Source organism: Amblyomma americanum, chromosome 7 (genome assembly GCF_052857255.1).
Source record: "Amblyomma americanum isolate KBUSLIRL-KWMA chromosome 7, ASM5285725v1, whole genome shotgun sequence".
Classification (NCBI taxonomy): Eukaryota; Metazoa; Arthropoda; class Arachnida; order Ixodida; family Ixodidae; genus Amblyomma; species Amblyomma americanum.
The window spans coordinates 10,075,982-10,093,740 of NC_135503.1; the positions used below are offsets into that span (position 1 = coordinate 10,075,982).

A 17,759-nucleotide genomic window follows, 5' to 3' on the forward strand; every position below is an offset into this window, starting at 1 on the left:
CCTCATCTGTCATGCCTCAGTACTGAGATGCCATCTAAAAACATTTGTAGGCACACTGATCTGCAGCCCTTGTTTGCTTCCTTTTTCTGGCTCATAGTTAAGGGGATCTTTGAGACCAAAAAATGACAAAAAAATTATTTTCTAAAAATGGCATTTTTGGAATCTGCAACTATAATATTTATTTTAAAATTCTCCTGAGCTTTCAGACTTCTATCTTGCATATTATATTCATATAAGTAAGGCTCTACCACTTTTTTCCTTCAGTGAATTAGTGTTTTGACCATAATATTAAATTTTGATCATCATGTGGGCTGAATTTATGCAGGAACAGATAATTTAATGGCATATAGGACATATAGAGATGTCATATTGTTTGGTAAGGGAAACTGAAGGCACAGTGTGTGCAATAATCGATTCACTATTGTTCAATCGTGCTGAAAAAATTTATGATTTTGCAAAGTCTACCGATGCATTATTTTCACACCATGAATGCTGATATTCCATGTACGGTAAAATTACTATTGAGGGTAGAATAAAAAGAAAACAGCCTTGATTATTGCACTTTTTGCTCACACTACTATATAGCCATGAATTAAACATTTTTTTATTTACTTTCTCATTCTTTTTACACCAAGATACTAGTGAATGACTAATTAAAATCATTTATCTTAGGAAGTAACCAATTTATGAAAACGGTAATTTCAGAATTGAAATCTATACCAAAACTGAGCAGGGTTTTAGTTTCATTAGGGTTGGACTAAAAATAAGGAAAATAGGTCTAAGACCTATGTTGCATTTGCGGATATTGAAATTCTGCAAATTGAAAACAAAGAATCCACGAAATTCTGCAGGAGACATCAAATAATGCTTCAAAATGCAGCTTGCTTTATATTTTGAATCAAGGTACGAATGTAATAATATATATATATATATTTCCAAGCAGTTCAAGGTACTTAAGCAGCCTTCGCCACCAGGCTTTGAAAGCTGCCAGGGTAAGCCAGCTTTTTTTAAAGACCTTGGGGCAAAGCGTGCAGGTGGGAAGGAGAAGATGGCTATGGATATGAAAAGAAAGAGGTGTTGGTCGTTGTGAAAATGAAGTCACTGAAGGAGTTGAATGTAGTAAGGAAAGCAGTGAACGGCAAACAGATGTAGGACTGGGCAGCTCGAAACACCGAGTGACGGGGGCACGGCTGCTGCTGCTGCGTGGGAGGCTGCGTGCATTAAAATATTAGAGACTTTGATCTGCTTTATTGTGGCACAAACATCTGAAGCATTGCCTCGTAAATAATGTCGACATACCCGCTGCTTCTATATCTTAGCATGCCGTCTGCATTTCTTCGGTGGACCATTGGCCTATTGTTGGCATGAATAGTTTGAGATTGCATTTTAACTATAATATTTATTTTAAAATTCTCCTGAGCTTTCAGACTTCCATCTTGCGTATTATATTCATATAAGTAAGGTAAAATGGTAATTTTTTCATCATATTGCCGTTCATACTGTCCATAACAGCAATGGCATAAAAAATGGGAATGTGACTGCTAGCATACAATTCTGACAAAAAATGCTTAAATCCGTAATTTTTCGCGGGAAATTAGGGGCCTTACTCATGGTCATGTCGAGTCGTGCCTGTTACCTGCATGACTCTCTAGTGGGTGCTGGTAATTGAATTCGATGAGCTGTAGCAGAAACCTTAACTGTGAAATTGCCGTTATTAATCTTAGATTTAGACAAAAAAATATTTTATTATGAGCAAAGCGAGCATCTTAATGATCTGGAATAAGATTACTGGTGGTAAGAGGCCATACTGAATAGAAAAATGAATTAGCTGACAAATGACTTTAAACTTATTTTCAACACAGATATTTTTTTTTTCACATTTTGCACAAGAACACTTTCTCCAAAGCCTCTGTGCAGTAGTAGTTGTAGGTTTGAGCTTTGCAGAATAAAGAAGGAACTTACTAGGATTCCCCTGCGCTGAAGTTCCTCATGCGTGAATTTGGGCTCTTCAGCAAGGTGGATGCTCAGCTGGGATCCCCTCTTCGCAGTGTCAGGTGGTGTAAGAATGTGGAACGGCCGTGTGGAATCTGTGAGATCATGGCTGGCACCAAGATCATCAATCATCAGAAGTTCGAAGTAACCAGTCAGCAGAAACTGTTTTCGCAGCCGGTCAGACTCCTTGACCTCAGCAAACATCTATTTTGCACAAAAAGAGAAAAGAAAAACGCTGTGTCGCTCTCTGTTTGAATAACTCAGCCTTGCTGAAGTTAGATCCTAATTCTGTTCCACTTTCTACTCCTGTTGCTTTGCTTCAATGGTGCTGCTTTTTTTTTATCGTACTACTAGCTCATACACACAATTTCTTTATGTTTTAAAGCATTCTTGAATCCAGCTATATGCAATTAATTACACAATAGCAGAAGCATACAGCAGGATTCAGAGAAGTCAGTCCCACTTGAAAGAGGAAATAAATACTGAAAAAAGCCTATTTTTCTTAGACTCAATATTGCACAAATGCTTAAACTGGCAGTTTACGAATCATTCACGGCCACTAAATTTTGCGAAGCAGAAGTTGCTGGCCCCTTACTGCTCTCTGCTTCCCTAACGCAGTTTCACGCACTGGCGTGCTGCAGGTGTACAGGAGACTGTGGAGTATGAACAAAGCGCAGCAGACATAAAGTTAGCCTTCAAAGCAAAATGAGGCCCATTAAGGCAGCCCACTTCAATAAACTGAAATTGCGCAAAGACTGTTCTGAACGCTAAGAATGCTGTTTATACGCATTGAGTGCTGTCTTGAATGCTGAATGCTGTGGCAGATATTATGAAATTGTGCCTCTGAATAAGCATGATTTCTGGCTTGTGGAGTTCATTTGTGTCAAATACATATCAATGCTGCGTTCACGGTTTTTTTAAATAAAAAGCCTTTGCTGAGCTTTATTGCACCTACAGCTCATGCCTCCTAGCTGGAATTACATTCCACCCTTAAATAAACCTTTTCGTTCCTAAAAAAAAGTGTTTATAATGCTTCTGAGCCCACATCAAGCTTACCTCCAAGCTTGCCATGACAGGTGCAACCAAGAGCGGTGGTCCATTAGAGAGCTTGAAGACATCTGCAGACAGGCACGGATCAAAATCTGGAAAGTAGCCATCGTGTAATGTTGATTAGGCAGTTTGAATTTATTTGCTGTTGAATTATTAAGGTCTGTGCCACTGGCTCAATTCGAGCTTTGGGAGTTAAATTTACCTCAGCTAGGATAAAGTAAAAATGAATGTATTTAATTTGCCGAAACTACTATAGCCAGCATTGGTGCATGTAGAGGAAGCATGCATCTAGAGTAACTACCATACTTTTAACATGAAAACAACCTTTGTAGTAGTGAAGTCAGTGGTACAACAAAAACTTCAGTGTGGATGGTATTTCAAGTGGCTGCACCTAAAGATTATTGTCACTATTGTGGAGCCCGCAAACAAGCAATAGCCACTCATGCTAAAAGTAATTTAAAGCACAAGTAAGATAGTTGTTAATAATTATCAGTTTTGAAGCCTTTGTATTAGTACAAAAAAGAGAGCACAGTGCAAAGCTGTTTTGTTTTTGTGTTTGCAAACTCTAAATAATGCTAAAGGCCATCCAATAGATGGTGACGTGCTACAATAAAGGTGTATTTGAATAATGAAGGACCCATTAAAATGTTTGTGATTTGTTCACTACCAAGGAGACGCTGTATGCAGTCAATGAGAAGGCAAAAAGACTGAAGCTATCGCAGGATTTCTACTAAAAAAAATCTCGTGTGGTCTGGGGTTTGCCCATTAGGCACTGGCAAATTATGGTTGCATAAACTCGTAATTATTGCTGCTTGTCAGGCTTTCTGCTCTCAGCAGCAGCTGCATATCCTAAGGCCAGCTTGTTGTCTATTACTTCACAAAATGTCATAACTGTTGCTCTAATTTCAGTTACCGCAGTAAATACATGCTTTGATGCAAGGGCAAGCGAACTGTTCCATGTAGCACGGCAAGTATTTCCACGTGATACTAGGCACTGTGTTGCCATGGGTTGTCAAATGGTACTTTGTGTGTCAGGTGTCTTTAGCACTCTAGTGGCATGACCAAAAGTTGCAGGCAGTGCATACCAGGTCGCATGAGAAACTTCGTCTTGGTATTGTTGCCCCACCAGCCCCTGAACTCTGGCAGCCGGTCAGAGGCTTTCCGGAATTTGTGGCTTATGTATGCAACACCTATACAGCCGGGTCCTGAATTCATGTACTGCAGAAATGGGAGAAATAGAGGAACAAAGTTCTTGTTATCATTAGCAGCTGGCATGGATATGATTGGCAAACGTGTAGTCTTTAAAAAAAAGTTAAAAGGCACTTCTTTGCTTGCTACGCACAGAACAGGATACTTAAAAATATGAGCACGGGGCTTAAAAAGCCCTAGTTGTTCCCAGTCATTTTTTGTCATCCTTTGAAATGACATTATTATGGAAATTGAAAGTGGAGAAGCACAAGGCTTTGAAATAACTAGATCTCTTAGTGGCATACAGATGAGGGCTTTAGGTTAATCCTGACAACTTGGTCTTTTCTTAAGTTCATTGAACTAATAGGCAAGAAGAATTTTTTGAACCTAAATGCAGTTGCCATATTTCGTGTCAAATCTGTGTTTTGGAGCTCAGCAGCAAAGCAAGTATGTTGGCTGCTAAGTCTCAAAAAAAAAAATCTAAATGTAATTGGACCTCATTATGACAAAACAGCACCCAGAGAAAAAATGTGTTCATTACCAGTCTTCATTTCAGGTGACATTAAGAAATCTGTAGTCATCTGTAGATGGCACAGATGTATATAATGTGGCTCGCTTTTGTATATCGGATGATTAATGTTCTCATAAGATTGCATTAGTATCTTGCAAAAACTTTACACAAATGAAAATTTATTCTTTATCTGTGAAAGCTACCAAATGCTCTGATAATTTTGATGTTGCATTGCTGTCTGTTGTAATCAAGCACTGCTAACTCATGTAGCGATCAGGGACCAGTCTTATGTATACCAGGCGTATGTTTTACAAATTCTTTGCCACACAGAATTGAGATCTCTTTCATGCAAGTTTCTAGTACATACTTTATGCTGTCCTTCTTAGGCTTTGTTACATAAAATTTGAAGGTAAATACTAGATATGTAAATGCTTGTGTATACTGACTTACCTTGTATGTGCACCAGGCTGCAATGTCCACATCCCATTCATTAAGCTTTAGTGCCACATTGCAGACAGCATGAGCCATGTCCCAAAGTATGATGCAGCCCTAGGTCGGATCCGTGAAGCAAGATAAAATTAAAGATTGATGTAGCTTAACTACATCTTCACAAGCAGCCTTTAAGTGCTGCAGGTATTGCTACGTGTATACCAGAGGTTTATTATATGAAGCTTTCTCTGAAAACCATAACACCAAAAACAACTTTTAAGGAGTTTAGCGTGCTTCTTGCACCAGTCTGAATACGTTTACATTCACTATAATCCGCCATATTTTTCTTTCATGGCCCACACCAAAGCTCCAATGGATTCACTATGCATTTACTTGTTTATACAGAAAAGCATACAGTATGCAGTTACTCTGTATGCCTCACTTTGACCCAAAAAAGTTGAATTCTGTGCATTTAAAGAATTTTGGTCTTTTGCTTTCTGTTCCTTTATTTTTGTATCGTGTGAGGCATTGTTTTGGCCCATGCAGGATTTTCTAGGTAACACTGCATAGTGACAAATGGCTAAAGCCCCTAGTTTCCCGCGATTCCGTAAAAAATCTCGGATTCGAGCTTCTTGCATGGATTTTTATGTTCGCAGCCAAATTCTTATTTTTTGATAAGATTGTTGTTATGTACATCAGTGGGAATATGGGAAGATGACTAATTTACCTTATTTGCATGAATACAACATGAGGAAGAGTTTGAGAACCCAGGAAAATTTTTAAATAAATATTAGTATCATGATTATGGTGTAATCAATAGCCAAAGGAGGATCCACTGCAGGTGAGGTTTTTACCAGCAACAAGGTTGGAGTTTCCAAACTTTCTTGGACTTAGTTGAGGATCGCCTGTCCTAGCTGCTGAGTAGCAAATGTACCTGAAAACTGCTTGAGAACTGTAATTCAGGGACAGAGACCAGGCACCGTTCCTTCATAAGCAAGATGAACAAACTGAAGATTTCTATGTCCGACCTCTCTGGACTGGAATGAAAGAAGTGACCGCAACGCTCTCCCACTGCAGTCATTATGGAGACCCTGTATCATACAAGTGCCATTCTTTGTGTAAAGACAGCACGAAATGTTACTTGATGCTGAGTTACAACAGCCACCTTCAATTTTAGATGATGGACCTCCACAGCGTTCTAGGCATACGCTCAAAGAATAAACTTGTGAATGTTTCTTTCATGAGTGTTATGCTTCCCGCATAATTTCACAGTTTCTTAATTTTGGATTCGCATAATATCGTGGATTCTTTATCTTCATCCAAGAAATTTGGAATTTTCCACCGCAGAAAAATAGGGGCTTTACACATGGCAAGCACAAGTGTAAATGTAGTGTGATCAACAAAAGGTAAATATATCTTGATCAAGGTGGTCACTTAACAGAGAGATGCAGTGGTAAATCTCTGCAGTAAAATCACTTAACACGAAATATTAGCGAAAAGAAAATTCTAAACCTTCTGGTCTTTTTGAAAAGCAACTGAATTTGAAAGTTTGCAGTTCTTGACAAAACTGAAGCTAGTGAGTGTTGGTGGTAGTAGCTTAATTGCCTTTCTTTTTGAAGGTCTCTGACATATTTTAGTAGCATTAATTTGGTTTCACCCAACAAAAAGCTGTAAGTCAACTCTGGACAATTTCACAGTAGTTCCTGGTGTTTGAGTAATGACAAATCTTGCCTTATATCTTCTTTGTTTGGCATATATAAATCTGACCACTCACAGTGCAGTGTGGCTTACGGCTGGAACAACATGGTGCCAGAGTTGTGTAAAATGTAGCTCAGTACCTGCTCTGTCTAGGTTGTTGCGTACCTTCTTGCGTGCAGCAGCAGTGATCCCTGGCACATCCAACACCTGCCCACTGTAGTACTGCACACCGGGGAGGAGCATGAGGGCAATGGTTTCGCCTTCCTTCTCGATGAGTTCGTAAATGTCCTCCTCCCTAAGCAGTTCTTCACCCTTTGTTGTGTGGTAGGAGAAAAAAATCAAGGGCTTATTTCATGTTGGCACTGCATGTTCTTATGCAAGGTATTTAGAACTCTATAAAGGGAATGGAACATTTCTCACTTGGCTGGTTTTTATTTGGTTGTTTTCTTGAGTAACTTTAAAGGGACATTGAGGACGAATTGAAGTTGGCCCTTGTCGATACGATACCGCATTCTAATCGCAAAGAGGCTACTTTCACTGAAAACGGAGCTTTTATAAGCAAGGTAAGACGAGGAAATTAAATACTGGTGTCATCATCACTAGCCTATTCCACAAGTAAACAAAGTGAATTGACAGTTTTTTTTTATGTATGGAGGCTAGGCTAATTGCAATTCACTTCAGAACAGTGATCACCGGGTCCTTTTTAGCGTAGATATCACAACTTTTAATCAAATTGCGAGAAAATTTCTAAATGCAATTTTCTCAGCAATGAACGCATATTTTGCTCATGGACAAACATCGACGTAGTGAAAAACGGCCATAGAACCGATTTGTACCAAGAAAAATCAGATTGAATTAAATTCAGTTCAATTCCGTGCAGTTTAATTTTGAGAAAAGTATCTTGAATTTCTCGTTAGTGTCCTTTTAACTGTACCTGTAACTCTCTTGCATGCACTGTGGTTTGTTGTGAATTTGTTTTTATTGCAATAGGAGTAATCTGAACACATGAATTCTGAATCATCAGGTTTTTGCTGCGTTTTCTGAAAAATTACCAATGAAGTATTATTGTTCATTTTTTGTCCTCATAAATACCAGAAATGCCACTGCTAATAACTAGGAACAGTGTCAAATTCCAGAATGTGCTGTTATTTCAAGTTATCTCTATTGAGCGGTTCCTGGCGCTCATGCATCCGATGCCAGTGGTGTCTGACGATTTCTGTACCCGTCTTATTATGTCGTATAGCTGGCCACTACACTATAGTAGGAAACAACTTAACTCTGTAGTGAAGGTACGCCCACATTCAGGACCACCACACAGAATTCCTCCATGACAAAAAGTATTCCGTTACTATATAGCTTTTCTTGTTATCCAAAAAAGAAGCTATCCATGAGACAAACTTAAAAGCTAAAAAATTTTGATTCCTCTGACTTGTTTAGTATAGTCAGATATTAAAAAGTTGATTTCATTTACTGTTGTGATTGAACAGCAGAGTAATACAGGACGCAGTGGACCATGGGCCATTGTTAACAACTGCTGTTTTTTTTTTATGTTGTATCCTACTATAGGCTCATTGGTTTCAGAAATAAAAAGTGCCATGAAAACTTCTGTTGTAAATGAATTATTGGTAGAATGAGGAAATACTCAAAATTTTGGTGTCTGCTCTTTTCACAGCACCTTGAAATCCATTTCATGCAATTTTTCTCTACATCAAGATTCTGAAATATTTTTCAACGACATCATTGAAATTCTAAATTATTTCTGAAATACATAGTACCCAGTAATTTAAGGGGGGGGGGGGGGGGCTATATCCACAAGTGAGTCCCTGTACAAGACCCTTATGGGCAGCAGGATGTGATACATACCTTTCGTGGCCTTAGGACGAGAAGATTAGACGCAACGTCAAGGCCATGGTGGGCAACCTGAGACTGTGCAGCATACTGCAAGCGTCAAGGAAAGGGCAAACACACTGCTTCTTATGATAATCTTCCCCTTGCAGTTTTGCAAGCATGGTTCTTTGTTGTATTTTTTTGCTTACTCACCATGTCCGATGGAAATGCATATGACTCAATGACCATCTTGCATCGCTTTCCTTGTGGCCTGTAATAAGTTATCTAGAAAGAAATTTTACAGAGGAAATCAACTTGCTCACATGAGTAGTTAGCCATTCCCTAGAAAATGACTAGATCTCAAAAGCACCACCCACACTCTATAAAAGAAAGATACAACCCAAGAAAGATACCAGTGGCAGTAAGTACGAACCAGTGTAAATCTTCTATTAATAGTTTGTACAAGGCTACTGTGTTCAATAAATTATATTCCTTTCATTCCAAGGCACGTCTCTTGAAATGTAATGGTGCCAAGTGTAAATGGCAAAATCACAATTGGGCTGCTTATCTGTATTCCAGAACTCTCAGAAAGACGGGCATAAAATCAGTTTTTTTTTTTTCGTTAATGTTGCTTTCCACAAACATTTTAATTACAGCTGTACATTGAGATGCCGCTTGATAAAATATATTTAGTCGGGAAACTATGTTGAAGGCCAATATTATGGAAAGATGAAGGCGAAAAAAGTGCTTGTCTTGTCTTATCCTCTCCATTTTATCAATGCAGTTTTTCTTAAAAGGGTACAGACACAAAATTTCAAATAGAAACAAATTACAGTTGAACCTCGCTATAACAGAGTTGAAGAAGCCTGGCGATTATTCGTTATATCCGTAGCTTCACTGTAGCCCATGTTGACCAAGTTTCCAAGGGGAATCCTCATTCCTTCATTATATCCATTATTTCGTTATATCTAGGTTCGACTGTACATGATTTATTTCGTGGGCGTAAGGAGATGCCTCGTAGCAAGTTTCATTCACAGACATTCAGTGGGACATAATTTATTATGATTTTTACTGTTGTCTAAGGAGCCACTCGTCATTTGCACCTGCATCGAGCGACATTAAGGTGTTGCGTGCCCCAATTAATGTGATGTCATCAAACCCAATGGTTGCTCACAAAACAACCACTGCTTGCCGCCAAAGCCTACATCATGAGGAATGTAGTAATCCAGGCTGGCCATTCCACCAAGACTTCGAGGTGCACTTCTGCACTGGCACCAACAGAGACCGAAACTACCGGTACAAAATCATTTGTAATTGATTATTCGCACTGCACACTGGTGTTTTGAGCTCATTTACATGATTTCTAGGCCCGTGGGCCTCTTTCACTGCGAAACATGAATATGCAAAGACTTTGTGTCTGTACCCCTTTAACATGAATCAGTGCATCAAATAAAACATAGCACATTACATGCTAATTAACTGTGGTCAACATACATAAAAGACTACTAATATGCGGCTTTGATGTATTGTTCACTTTTCGGAAGAGAATATAACATTTTTTCTTTCACTCCAAAATATTCCAGGCAGTCTGTTACAACAAGAGGATATATGAAAGCTCTATTTTATTAAGAAGGCTTAGTGCAAAGCTGTAGCCCTTTTTTCTGGTATGTACTTACCATCAGTAGGTGCAAATTTACAGTAAGACCATTCATGAACACAATCTCGTCAGGATCAGCTCCTGCAAAAAAAATAAACTAAATTATTGACCTTAAATAAATGACTTAAAAACTGTTCCTTCTGGAGTTACTGCACCACTTCACTTCCAGCCAACTGGCATTTCATTTGTGGCAGGTAATAAAGTGCAAATATATAAGTATAATATTTGTGTATGTGCCTAGTGCCAGTGTATATGTGCTTAATGAAGACATTGTAGTTAGTAGTTTTCATTCCCCTAAAACTCATTAGCGTACCACTTTTTGTCTTGAGCCTCAACAATTGGACTGCATCTTTTGACAATAACATTTTGTTCCTCCTTGAAGTGCACACTAGCTACAACAAGTAAACCATTTTGTCCTCAGCAATATCACTCATTACCTGCAGACGTTCAAACAACTTATTCATCCATGTTTTTCTATCGTAGTATTTGTTTGCAAATATTTTATTGTATCCCACTTTAATCTGCTTTCTTCTTTTTTTGTCACACTTAGAATGTATAAGTTACAACCTTATGCAAACTCTATCATTGTGTTGTTTGTGGATTGTGGGGTTGTTTGAAGAGCATTTATTTACACTTTCGTTTACCGTAATTACCTGTATGTAGTCCACCAGCTACACATGTTTAAAAGTAGAAATTAGGTATCTGTAGATTATCTGTAGATGTGGACTATACATACCTTTTTTCATTTATCGCTTAAATGGGCTATAAACCGTGTGCGGGAGATATTACGGCAAACTTTTTAGTGAAAAATTCGTTACAGCAGATCCCTGAAGGGCTAAGTTTGGAACATTTTTGTGTGAAAGCTGACGTAATGCATTGTGTATCATGAATTTTTTGGTAAATACTACTTTTTCAGATATGGTAAAGAAGTCTAAACCAACAGTACCATCGCATCTGCATGTGGGAGTGGTTCTGTTTACATATATTTGTGTATCAAGGTGGACAGAGTCAGTAAGGACTGTCAAAAACACTGACATCTAAGATCAGTAGCCTCCTGGTAAATGCTTCAGAAAAAGAAGATCCTGAAGTCTTTTTCTTGGAGGGCAGGCAAAAGTTAACTTGATCTCTGCACGTAAATTTTTCTTCTTGCTTTATTACTTCATAGTACCTTACCATTAAAAACCAGGGTGTGTAACTTTTATTGTTATTAATCAGAGGAATTGGGCGCACATTGGCATCAAAGGCTCGTAAGTCAAAAACAAACACGGAATAGCTGATTACAAACTAGCAGTTAGAGTTTCCAGCAATAGTATCTCCCTCCACCATGTACAAAACTACACTCTACATACCAATTTTTCAAAAGGAACACCTGCATATGTGAGTACAGCTGAAAGATTGGAGCTGCAGGGTGAAAGATGAAATTGTTTACCTGGGCTAGGATTGCAAATCAATGTTCACTTGTTACCAATACAATCCAGTGGGGCCATATTGCGAGTTGTCGGTGTGGTTGCAAGCATTTAGATGGCTTGTTTGGTTTATGGTGGTTTAACGTCCAAAAGTGGCATTAAACCACCATAAACCAAACAAGCCACCTAAATACTTGCAGCCACACCTTGTGCCGAGCTTACCGTAATGAAAAATATGTGCAGGGCTACATTTAATGAGTATTTATTTTTGCCATTGCGATTTTTGTTTGTGCCAAATGGCTTAGTGCTGTGGCATGAGCTGCTAAATACACAGTTACACTTTGCACGTGTACTGCCCTTGGATCAAAAGCTTTCAAACCAACGGTTGTGTAGTTTCGCTACATTACGAAACACCATGTATAAATAGGAGGTCGCACCTACGATGTCTGCCATGAGCTTCTTCGGGAAAAGGTCACATGTAGCCGCTGGTAGGTACCCATGTACGTGGCTCTCTGCACCCCTGTGGAAGTTAACAACATTATTATTTATTACTGCAGTCGGAATATTACTGCATTACCCTTTTCCAGTCCTAAAAGAAGCTTCAAGCTGTGCAGTTTCTATAATTCATAATTTTGTTGCATAATTTCTAACGTCTGCTACCAACATGCAGAACGCAAACCTCTACGGGGAATTTCAGCAAAGCCCGCTAGTCATTTTTAAGATTTTTTAGGTATAAAAATGGCTTTTGTAGCATGGTAATATCAGTGAGGGTGGCTATTAGAGAACAGATGATTATGTTAACTAGTAAGCTTGTTAACTATGTTCTAATAGTTAATTTATAGAGCAAGGAAGATGATGAGAAACAAGCAGCAACGCCACACTTTATCGTCACTGCGGGTCACCTGTGCATTGGACTCGAGCTTAAGCTGTTAATTAGCACCCATTCGTTGTGCTTTCCTCTCTGCTTTTAACTGTTTCCTGTGCTTTGCCGCTGTCTCCCCCATCAATAATCGTACTCTTCCGCAGGTATTAGTTAGGTGGCCGGTTGTAATTAGATTTGCAGCTGGCACCATTATAGCAATAGCAGAGTCCTTGTAATAGCCATACGAGTTCATTAAATTTCGAAAACATGAATACGCTTGACGCTGTGGCGCAATGCATTCTGGCCATCCCGCACATCACTTGAAAACTGTGTGGCTGTGGAACGCAGGCAGGCGAGAGCAGCGGGCGCGCATCGCCGCCACTCGAGTTCGGCCCTGCCCCCTGGCACACGTCACTCGGTGGCGGAGTGACTTCTGTACCGCTCAGGTCGCTGTTCTGAACCGCAAGCCCAGGAAGGACAGAGAAGGTCACGTCCAACAGCCACTAAAAAGACACTTTGAGTAGGGCGATGGGGCCAAGGAAGACCACGTATCTCACAAAGCTTCACTAGAAAGGCAAGTGCAGCTAATATGGTGGTCTTCACAGTGATGACCTAGTCATAAAGGACCTGCCACATATGAGGGAAGCACTCATTTAATAGACCCGCCGTGGTGGCTCAGTGGTTAGGGCGCTCGGCTACTGATCCGGAGTGCCTGCGTTCGAACCCGCCCGCCGCGGCAGCGTTTCGATGGAGGCGGAACGCTAAGGTGCCTGTGCGCCGTGCGATATCAGTGCATGTTAAAGATCCCCAGGTGGTCAAAATTATTCTGGAGCTCTCCACTATGCACCTCTTTCTTCCTTCTTTCTTTCCCTCCCTCGTTTATCCCTTCCCTTATGGCACCCTTCATGTGTCTGCCGAGATGTGAGACAGATACTGCGCCAGTTCCTTGCCCCAAAAGCAATTTCAGTTTCGACTCATTTAATCATGGTACCACAACAAACCCATCTACTTTTTAATCTACGCAGGTCCCTGGTGCGCAATTTATCCTGGGGAGAACTGTTTGGAAAAGATGCTATCCAGCTTGAGAAAAGCTCTGCCGAGCTTGAAGAAGGTGTTCCCCAGCTTGAAAAAGGTACATGCTGCCCAATTTAGGGCAGGTGCTACCTAGACTGAGTTGCTACCCAGCCTGAGAAAGGTGCTGCCCAGTTCGGGTAAGGTACCCAAGGTACACGTTGACCTTCTTTCTTCGCACGATGAAACCTGAACGTGTCTGCACTAATATCCACTAGAGGTTTTTTTAATACACTGCAAAAATAGTGCGGCAACATTACAATGGCGCATTATATTACTGCTGAGAAAATGTCACCAGCTCGTTCTGGCATTCCCGCAGCTACTGGTGGCGCTGAAATAATATGGTGCGTGGGGTTCGTGATATGTTTATTTTTTTTGTAGAACAACACATTAAGTTTTGCTTTCCCTGAAAGCAGCATGAACTCTCAAGACCGCTCCTCAAAAAACGGCAGCTTGTGTCGCAAAGTGTCCGAAATGTAATAAGCGCGTCTGTTTTTCCTACACTGGACCACAGGGATATTAGCTCCACATTTTAATTCAACAATACGCATGACTTCCATATCATAGCTGGGTTGTTTACGAATCACTTGACATTCGTACACAAGCTGCGAGCAGCGTTTAGCCCTGCGCGCTGATGCTGCTAACGACGGCTCCGAAGGCCAGAAGTGGCGGCCATCATAGTGGCGCCACCTGTTGTAGACAGAGCGAACTGCTCTCTGTAAACGGTCTATACCTCTATTATCTGCCTCGACGGCTTCATCTACAGTGAGTGTACATGCAAAGATTTGATGAGGCTTTAGTGTTAAATATTAGTCCTGCTAGAATTACCAGGTTTTTCACAGAACCTTCACGTGTCTCATTGGGCCAATATATCACCACAGGTGAGGTTTCATACACGTTGCTGCCGATAGCTCAATTTCACTGATCTTGCGCTCACTGTTATAGTGCTGTTCATATCGGATATCCAGTTTGTCCATACGGTAAGGCCGTGTTAATTCAAACCTTGAGCGTAGAAAGTTAGCTCCACAAAATTGCAATTCATTAAACTGAGGCAGGAAGCAACGAGAAGCTATTCTGTGTGGGTTGGCATACAGTGGCCACATCGCACATGTGTGTTCTTGAGCATGAGTCGTGACCGGACATGTTCTGCACACGACCCTGAATTATGACAGTGAGAGGAACTTATATGAGCCAATTCCCTTTGTCCCAAGCATTTGAAGAGGACGCAGCAAAGTACATAGGATGCACCCGGCAATGCCAAGACTTAGACCGGGAAAAACTGGCAGTCCTCACTTAAGAGGGGAACCGCGCATGCGCGACAAAACTCTTTGTCCCGAGATGTGTTGCCATGTTGCACTACAAAATTGTCTGTGCTATGCTGTGAAACAGTGGCAGCATGATCACGGTTCTACTCATTGTCCTACTGTATCATTGCAGTTCTAATGAAGCACAGTGCCCATGCTCATCCTGGAACAATTGATCGCGGTGACTGGTAGCCTGTTTGTTTATTGCGGCTTTCCGTTACTGATTTACTTGCATTGGAGAGCGTTTTAGGGTGCTAACCGTGCAAAATATCGCGATGGGGGAGTGCATAGTCAAGTGACAGTTTTTAAATCTCGCAGCCATATTTTGAGCTTAAAAAAGAAATCATGCAAAAGTTACATTAAAAAAACCAACCGAAATAGGCATTTCTCAATATGCTTTTCAAATTTTGTATGTAACATTTGCTTTCAAGTTAATGATACAAAGGTTCGCTAATTTTTCTGTGTTAAACAGCTAGCAATTAGGTGCATTCAATAAATATAAGAACCTTGTCAAAGCAGCTCTAAAATTCTGTACTTTTGAAATCTTCATTAGTGCATTGTCCTTTCTTAAATTTTGACTTAAGTTAGCTGAAATACCCTGTATGGGCGCATTTGCACATTTCTCAGTATTGAGCTCCTCCTACAAAATACAAGGAAGCTGCTCCAAACTGCTCTTGGCTATCCCATCGCCGGGTGCTTCTCAGCTTTCGAAAAATTTTACCTGCAGCCTTTGCCCAAAGATTAGGCTTAGACGTGCTGGTAAAGAATGCTATCAAAAATTTTACTCGGGTTGTCTTGAAATGACACCTTTTTGATCCCAAGAAAATATATCATTTTCATTGATTCAATAAATGTCATTTTAATTAAACAGTAAGTAGCCTTTATTTTTCTAGTGTGGCTTTGAATACTGAAGGGCAGACGATATTTTAAGAAAGGCTTTATGAATGAAATATCACTCACATTTTTCCCCAGTCATCGAGCACCTTTTTTACATGATCATCAACAGCTTTTGGCTTGAGACCCAAAGAGTGACCACACAGGTAGATGCACTCCTGCCCTGGCATCTTGATGAACTTGGGGTCCACTGCAGAATGTATATATGAACAAAATTTCTGAATAAAACATGTTGCTGACGGTTGCCTTCAACATGGACCTTTCCGTCGGATGCATGCCAGTGTCTAACCACCTCCTCTTTGAGCAGGCATGGGAAGGAGAAAGAGGGGCTCGTTATGACATACACGACGGAAGCCAACAGTCACCGAAATTAATTAGAATAAGGGATGTTTTTTTTTAGTGATTTGTGGTGTTCATCAATGTGAGCTTAATATGGTAATTATTTTAAAAGAAAATAGCTGAAGGAAAAACAGCCACATGCCACTGGTGGGATCCGAATCCACGACCTTTGAGTTTCGTCTCCGGTGCTCTATCAACGAGCTACGGCAACAGCTGTCCAGTCTTCTGCTTTCGGAACTATTTATGTACAGTGTAACTTAATCTTGAGAGTGTTCACCAGCGCCGCCCTCGTCCACAGTGGCGGACGAAGTATGTCATGTGTTACCACGAGTTCCACATAGGAACGTTACTGAACTGGGCGGGGGGGAAGCTGTGCAAGAACCCTCTTATGCTACCTACGGCATCAAGACTGCCATAGCTCGGTTGGTAGAGCACCGGACACGAAATTCAGAGGTTGTGGGTTCGGATCCCACTACCGGCATGTGGTTGTTTTTCCATCTGCCTTATAGTCAATTACCTTTAAAAGTAAGTATTTTATTATGCTCCCATTGATGAACACCAAGAATTATTTTAAAAAATAATCCTCTATGCTCCTTGGTTTTGGTGACTGTTGAATTCCGTCATGCACCTCCTCTTTAAACGTGAAAAAGTGCACAGTGCTTCCACCATGCGTGCGCATATAACAGTCCAGTGAGTAATGCAACTACACCCAGGGAGCACTTACTGGAGACTGCAGATGCAATCTACAATTGCAGCTTGCAGCACTAAGTTGTGTAACCAGTTTTACTTAATTCTGCATGCATTTCAGTGTTTTAGTAGACAAATCTCTCTTGTTACTCAAGGTGATGAAAATTTGATTATCCTTAGAAATTTGTATTTTCTTGTATTTTAAGTAATCTTGCTTAACTCTTCGATGGAGGCAAAATGCTAGAGGCCTGTGTGCTATGCAATGTTAGTGCACGATAAAGAAACCGAGGTGGTCGAAATTTCCGAAGTACTCCATTACGGCATCCTTTATAGCCTTAGTTGCTCTGGGACGTCAAACCCCATAAACCAACCAAGCAATACTGTTAGCATACCAGTTATTCAAAGAAGGCAGTAAGGTATTTATTCACTATGACAAGGTTTCGAAAGGATACAAATAATGCACTATAACCTAACTTCCTAACAAGAACTGTAAGCCACTTTGCATTATCTAGGAATGGCACATTCAATGTATCCTGCCAGAAAAACTTTTCAGCACAGGATTTTGTAGTCAGTACATAGTAAGATATTACTTTTTTTATTTCATGGTTGCATTATAGTCCTGCATGTTGTGTTGTTTTATTCCATGTCGCTTCAGTCTTTTTCTACAAGTGACCAGCTGTTTGAGATTTCTGCTTCAAATCCACAAGGACCTGGATATCTGGGTCAATGACATTTAAAAAATAAATCCTTCACATTTACTTCCACCCTAATGTTCAATCTCTGCCACTGCGGACACATTTCATTGGAGGCGAAACACGAAAGGTGCCGTGTGCTGTGCATTGCC

The 17,759-nt window shown here is 40.3% G+C and overlaps 1 protein-coding gene across 3 annotated transcripts in view; it reads right to left on the reverse strand.

Moving 5' to 3' along the window:
• LOC144098423 (kynureninase-like) overlaps positions 1-17,759 on the reverse strand; it is a 49,382-nt gene that overhangs the window by 1,056 nt on the left and 30,567 nt on the right. For all 3 annotated transcript variants that reach the window (XM_077631037.1, XM_077631036.1, XM_077631039.1), the window contains 10 exons: positions 15,956-16,079; positions 12,196-12,278; positions 10,372-10,433; positions 8,909-8,980; positions 8,732-8,806; positions 7,034-7,180; positions 5,192-5,290; positions 4,128-4,260; positions 3,049-3,134; positions 1,963-2,196 (listed from right to left, as the gene is read on the reverse strand). In XM_077631037.1, the coding sequence (XP_077487163.1) occupies positions 1,963-2,196; positions 3,049-3,134; positions 4,128-4,260; positions 5,192-5,290; positions 7,034-7,180; positions 8,732-8,806; positions 8,909-8,980; positions 10,372-10,433; positions 12,196-12,278; positions 15,956-16,079 (1,115 nt within the window). The remainder of the gene's footprint in view (positions 1-1,962; positions 2,197-3,048; positions 3,135-4,127; positions 4,261-5,191; positions 5,291-7,033; positions 7,181-8,731; positions 8,807-8,908; positions 8,981-10,371; positions 10,434-12,195; positions 12,279-15,955; positions 16,080-17,759) is intronic.